The sequence below is a fragment of the Haematobia irritans genome, chromosome 2 (genome assembly GCF_050003625.1).
Source record: "Haematobia irritans isolate KBUSLIRL chromosome 2, ASM5000362v1, whole genome shotgun sequence".
In the NCBI taxonomy this organism is placed as follows: domain Eukaryota; kingdom Metazoa; phylum Arthropoda; class Insecta; order Diptera; family Muscidae; genus Haematobia; species Haematobia irritans.
The window spans coordinates 180888173-180895280 of NC_134398.1; the positions used below are offsets into that span (position 1 = coordinate 180888173).

At 31.6% G+C, this 7108-nt stretch overlaps 1 protein-coding gene across 1 annotated transcript; it reads right to left on the reverse strand.

Annotated features, from left to right (window-relative positions):
• Positions 1–756: 756 nt before the first annotated feature.
• On the reverse strand, positions 757–5659 carry LOC142225180 (uncharacterized). Its single transcript, XM_075294959.1, has 3 exons — positions 5613–5659; positions 969–1212; positions 757–900 (listed from the first exon to the last, which is right to left on the reverse strand). Exons 1-3 carry the CDS (start codon positions 5657–5659, stop codon positions 757–759), a joined length of 435 nt encoding a protein of 144 aa, XP_075151074.1.
• Positions 5660–7108: the final 1449 nt, after the last annotated feature.

The window sequence follows — 7108 nt, forward strand, 5'->3', positions numbered from 1 at the left end:
GAAGATGGTGTTAGGAGGTTTTAAGATACCTTGCCATCGGCAAGCGTTACCGCAACTTATGTAATTCGATTGTGGATGGCAGTGTTTAGAAGAAGTTTCTACGCAATCCATGATGGAGGGTACATAAGCTTCGGCCTGGCCGAACTTACGGCCGTATATACTTGTTGGAATTAAGAATCGTATCTGCTAAAATTTTGATTTTTAAACTGGCATTTGCTCGTACATGAATAGATTTAATTATAATCGGTATTCTAATTTGAATTATATTGATCGTAGATTTAAAGTCAAATGTCTTTATTTTAAAGAAGCGGCATATTTGGCTCGGAATCAATACCAAACTCCTTAAGGGAAGATCAAAATCTTTGGATCCAAGTAAAGTTGTTTTGAGTGTTGTACTGATGGGTCATATCGAACCACTTTTAGATATAAGCACCGTATAAACCTACCCCGAGATTTGACTTCCGGAGAATAACTGTAGTGCTCGCCTTTAAAAATGAGGTCCCTTGTCATTGAGCTAAAGATAGAATCGGGCAGCACTAAGTGATAAAAGGGAAGTTTATCACTGTGCCTTGTAAAATTAAGGTAACATAATTCTCAAATATAGTTTCTATTACAATTAACGCTGAAAATCCACATTGAGAAGATTTGAAATATTTTGTATTTTATTTATTTTGAAATATTATAAATACATATTATATCAAATGATTAAAACAACAAAATACTAGCAGCGAAGGCTATCGGTTTAGATTTGGATCATTATACATGTACTACACGTCCAAATACCACAATTTGGCCAGAGAGTTTATTTTCATAGATAATTTGGTGTATTGTCTTGGCATCGCCCTCAGGTATATATAGTGGAATTTCTAATTTATAACCAGTTAGGGTGTAATTGAAATCCTATTTAAAAAAATGAAATAATATCAAATATTGTCTATGATCGTCTTAAAAACAATAAATATCTTAACCTTTTTCAAAGGACATTTTGGCATTACATTGAGATATTTTCGAAAATTCTTCATATATAATGCCACAATCTTATTTTTCGATATGAAATTCAATAAATCACAAGCATCCAGAGTTAAATCGAGAACAACCCTACGTGGCATATTTTTACGCGTAAAATACAAAATTGTACGTATGGAGACATTTGGAACATCCGTGGTTAATTCCAAACGTCCATCTATTACATTTATTTGATCCATATCTTCCCTCAAAGAGCATGTTAATGATTTTATGAAAGACGAATTGTATTGACAATTGATTTTATTCATTTCCACAACAATATTTTTCTAAGAGAAATGTATTCGATTTTTATCTATGGAATTTTTATAAAATAATTATTTCAAATCCATACCTTAGCTTCAACTATTTCATTATTGTTATGCCAAATAATTAATAGGCCAATTATAATTTTAATATATACATGGGATTTAAAAAGCAGCATTTTATGTTTAGATAGTCAAGTTTACTTTTACTAAGCGAATAAGCTGTATTATAATAAATGCAATATAGGTTTATATTCAAATCAAAATCAATGAAATCATATTTTTAAATTTAAACTTATTTTATGCTCCATTAAACAAGTATAAATAATATATAATTAATAGAACATTTAATTATATATTTTTTTTTTGTTTTGCTTAAAACATTTACATCATTCGTATCAAAATAATATTGTAATTTAAAAAATAATAAACAAAGTGTTCCATAAAAAAACAATTCATTTAATTAGTTTTTAATGAAACCCAAAAATTATTCAAACAATTAATTACTCAAATGGTAAAATTATTTATTTAATTAGCATTTATTCCATTAGCATATGTTAGTTATATCCCAGCAAATAATACTTCAACAGTAAGAGTTTAGTTGCGTTTTTGGTATACAAAAAAGTAGGTAGTGCATCCACATTGCATGAATTGGTTGCAATAACGTATACGAGTAATCAAACTAGTTTATGATCATTCGTTTACGTCATTGCAACCAATTCATGTAGTATGGATGCATGAAAGGTAGTGCTGTTTTCCTTCACGCCAACAATGCTATACTCAAGATTATATATCACTTCTGAGCAATATTTCTATTAAATAAAATGAGCAATTATATCAGCGCTATGTAGAAGCTGCTCTAAATAGGGACATCACCTTTTTTGTAAGCAGTTGGTACTGCCTCACTCCCTTATAATACTGCTGAAATAGTGCTCCATTTTTTGCTGGGATATATTGAGAAAAAATATTTGTTTACGATATTAATACAATCCAATAAATTTTTATACCCTGCGCCACACTGTGGAACAGGGTATTATAAGTTAGTGCATATGTTTGTAACACCCAGAAGGAGACGAGATAGACACATGGTGTCTTTGGCAAAAATGCTCAGGGTGGGCTCTTGAGTCGATATAGCGATGTCCGTCTGTCCGTGAACACATTTATGTAATCAAAGTCTAGGTCCCAGTTTTAGACCAATCGCCTTCAAATTTGGCACATGTTCCTAACTTGGGTCAGAATAGAACCCTATTGATTTTGGAAGAAATCGGTTCAGATTTAGATATAGTACCCATATATATCTTTCGCCCAATATGCACAAATATGGACCCAGCAGCCAGAGTTTTATACCGATTTGCTTGAAATTTTGTACAAACATAACACTTAGTCGTATAGTCAAGTGTGCAAAATTTGATTGAAATCGGTTCAGATTTAGATATAGCTCCCATATATATCTTTCGCCCGATATGGACTTATATGGCCCCAGAAGCCAGATTTTTGGTGGAATTTGGTTAAAATTTTGCACTAGGAGTACAATTAGTAGTATAGTAAAGTGTGCAAAATTTGATTGAAATCGGTTCAGATTTAGATATAGCTCCCATATATATCTTTCGCCCGATATGGACTAATATGGTCCCAGAAGCCAGAGTTTTACCCCAATTCGGTTGCAATTTTGCACTAGGAGTACAATTAGTAGTGTAGTCAAGTGTGCAAAATTTGATTGAAATCGGTTCAGATTTAGATATAGCTCCCATATATATCTTTCGCCCGATATGGACTAATATGGTCCCAGAAGCCAGAGTTTTACCCCAATTCGGTTGCAATTTTGCACTAGGAGTACAATTAGTAGTGTAGTCAAGTGTGCCAAATTTTATTGAAATCGGTTCAGATTTAGATATAGCTCCCATATTGATCGTTCGCACGATTTACGCTCATATGACCACAGTGGCCAATCTTTTACTCCGATTTACTTGAAATTTTGCACAGGAAGTAGAATTAACATTCCAACTGTCTGTACCAAATTTTGAAATCGATTCAGATTTCGATCGATCGATTCCCATATATAGCTTTCGCCCGATTTACACTCATATGACCACAGAGGGCAATTTTTTACTCCGATGTAGTTGAAATTTTGCACAGTGAGTAGAATTAGCATTGTAGCTATGCGTGCCAAATATGGTTGAAATCGGTCCAGATTTAGATATAGCTCCCATATATACGATATGTTTTTCTGATTTCGACAAAAATGGTCAAAATACTAACATTTCCCTGTAAAATCACCACTGCTTAGTCGAAAAGTTGTAAAAATTACTCTATTTTTCCTACACTTCTAATACATATATATCGAGCGATAAATCATAAATAAACTTTTGCGAAGTTTCCTTAAAATTGCTTCAGATTGAAATGTTTCCCATATTATTATACCCTCCACCAAAGGATGGGGGTATATTAACTTTGTCATTCCGTTTGTAACACATCGAAATATTGCTCTAAGACCCCATAAAGTATATATATTCTGGGTCGTGGTGAAATTCTGAGTCGATTCACGCTAACTTCCGAACGAAACAAGCTATCGACTTGAAACTTGGCACAAGTAATTGTTATTGATGTAGTCGGATGGTATTGCAAATGGGCCATATCGGTCCACTTTTACGTATAGCCCCCATAAAACGGACCCCAAATTTGGTTTGCAGACCCTCTAAGAGAAGCAAATTTCATCCGATCCGGCTGAAAATTGGTACATGGTGTTAGTATATGGTCTCTAATAACCATGCAAAAATTGGTCCACATCGGTCCATAATTATAGATAGCCCCCATATAAACCGATCCCCCGAATTGGCTTGCGGAGCCTCTAAGAGAAGCAAATTTCATCCGATCCGGCTGAAATTTGGTACATGGTATTGGTATATGTTCTCTAATGACCATGCAAAAATTGGTCCATATCGGTCCATAATTATATATAGCCCCCATATAAATCGATTCCCAGATTTGTCCTCCGGAGCCTCTTGGAGGAGCAAAATTCATCCGATCCGGTTGAAATTTTGAACATGGTGTTAGAATGTGGTCTCTTACAAACACGCAAGAATTGGTCCATATCGGTCCATAATTATATATAGCCCCCATATAAACCGTTCCACAGATTTGATCTCCGGAGCATCTTGGAGGAGCAAAATTCATCCGATCCGGTTGAAATTTGGAACGTGGTGTTAGTATAAGGCCGCAAATATACATGCCAAAATTGGTCCATATCGGTCTATAGTTATATACAGCCGATCCCCAATCACACAAAAATTGGTCCATATCGGTTCATATTCATGATGGCCACTCGAGCCAAAAATAATCTACCAAAATTTTATTTTTATAGAAAACATTGTCAAAATGTTATTTCTATAGAAAATTTCGTCAAAATTTTATTTCTACAGAAAATTTTGTCAAAATTTTATTTCTAAAGAAAATTTTGTCAAAATTTTATTGCTATAGAAAATTTTGTCAAAATTTTATTTCTATAGAAATTTTTGTCAAAATTTTATTTCAATAGAAAATTTTGTCAAAATTTTATTTCAATAGAAAATTTTTTCCAACTTTTATTTCTATAGAAAATTTTTTTCCAAATTTTACTTTTATAGAAAATGTTGTCAAAATTTTATTTTGTCAAATTTTTATTTCTATAGAAATTTTAAACTTAATTATATACGTATTTAATCGGCCTTTTTAGTTTAATATATACCACGTATGGACTATGTGGTATATATTACGGTGTTAGGAAGTTTTAAGATATCTTGCCATCGGCAAGTGTTACCGCAACCCAAGTAATTCGTTTGTGGATGACAGTCTTCAGTAGAAGTTTCTACGCAATCCATGGTGGAGGGTACATAAGCTTCGGCCTGGCCGAACTTACGGCCGTATATACTTGTTTTTTACTAACATTTTGTTCCACCCCATTAGCCCACTTAAATTTTAAGTCTACAGAAGTCTAACAAATTTTGTCCAGATCGAGTCAGATTTAAATATATATATATATATATATATATATATGGCAATATCAACTTTATATATAGCACCCAACACATTTGATGGATTTGATATGGTATCGAAAGTGTGGATCTACAAAGTGGTGCAGGGTATAATATAGTCGACACCGCCTGACTTTAGACTTACCGTACTTGTTTAGTTCGGGATTAGAGAACAAAAATAAATGTTAATCATCAAAAATCGCTTTATTGTTTTTCTAACTATTCCCCAGAAAGATCTATACACTTTTGCATAAGCCTTTATTAGAACTTCGTATGCAATCCATGGTGGAAGGTTTATAAGATTCGGCCTGACTGCACTTTCGACCCTACTTACTTGTTATCGGTTAGAGTGCTTAAAACCACACCTTGTATCAATCCCATTTTGAGTTTTTATTAGAATCAATATAAAAGATCAGCTTTGAGTAGTTTTGGATTAATTTTTTATTTCATTTTATTAAAATCTTTATTATAATTACAAATTATAATAAAGCAAAAAAGCATTAGCAGCTAAGGCTATCAGTTTTGAATGGGATTATTGGACATGTACTATACGACCAGATACCACAATTTGAGCAGAGAGTTTCTTTTCATAGATAATTTGGTGTACTGCCTTGCTATCGCCCTCAGGTATATATACTGCCATTCCCTGAGGATCTAATTTATATCCAGTTAAGGTGTAATTAAAATCCTATTGAAATAAACCAAAAATATCAAATATCAAAATTTCTCTACGATGCTCTTAAAAACCAAAATATATCTTAACCTTTTTGAAAGGACATTTGGGCATTACATTGAGATATTTTCGAAAATTATTCATATATAATGCCACGATTTTATTCTTCAATACGAAATTCAGCAAATCACAAACATCCAGAGTTATATCGGCCACAACCATACGTGGCATATTTTTACGAGTAAAAAACAAAATTGTTCGTATAGAGAAATTTGGAACATCCGTGGTTAATTCCAAACGTCCATCAATTAAATTAATTTGATCCTTATCTTTTCTTAAAGAGCATGTTAAGGATTTTATGAAAGACGAATTGTATTGACAATTGATGTTATTCATTTCCACGACGACTTTTTTCTAAGAGAAATATATTGAATTTTTGTCTACCCAATTTTATAAAAAAAAAAATTAGTTGAAAACCATACCTGAGCTTCAGCAATTTGATTATTACAATGCCACATAAATAATACGCCGATTATAAGTTTAATTTTTACAGGGGATTTGAAGAGTAACATTTTAACTTTACGTTTTCGTTTCTTTTTTATATTAAGCTTTATTGTAAAAAAAATATGATGCTATGTTCCAATAAGTAGCAATGAAATCATATTTTTTTTACTTCAAAATTATTTTACGCTACATTAAACAAGCATAAATAAATTATTATTATTGGTATATATAATTATATCTAATTATAGTTATTTTTTATTTGTCTTCCATTAAAAAAAAAAAAAAAAAAAAAAAACTATTTACATCATTCTTATCAAAATAGTATTTTCATTTAATACAAAAATATCATAAATATTTTTCCAGTTGAAATATTAATTTAATTTGAAGAATTACTCTATAAGAAAAAAACAAAACAAAACAATTAATACAAATATTTGCTTAATAACACCCAAAACTTAATTAATAAACAATTATTTACTTCATTGGCCCAATTATGTAATTAATTCACATCCCTCAGTGATATGAACAGAGAAAAAATATTTGTGTACGACATTAATCTATCCAATCAATTTTTAATTGATATTGTTTAATTGGTGGAAATACACAGAAAAAAATACCACCAATATTTTTTGTGAGAAATAAACAACCAATAT

Bases quoted from the DNA above. Each gene is read 5' to 3' on its own strand.
- LOC142225180 (XM_075294959.1), bottom strand. From the start codon at position 5,659: ATGGGATTGATACAAGGTGTGGTTTTAAGCACTCTAACCGATAACAA. The intron at 1,213-5,612 runs GTAAGTAGGGTC...ATGCTCTTTGAG, and splicing joins AGCACTCTAACCGATAACAA to GGAAGATATGGATCAAATAA. The intron at 901-968 runs GTTAAGATATTT...TTTTTTAAATAG, and splicing joins CAAAATGTCCTTTGAAAAAG to GATTTCAATTACACCCTAAC.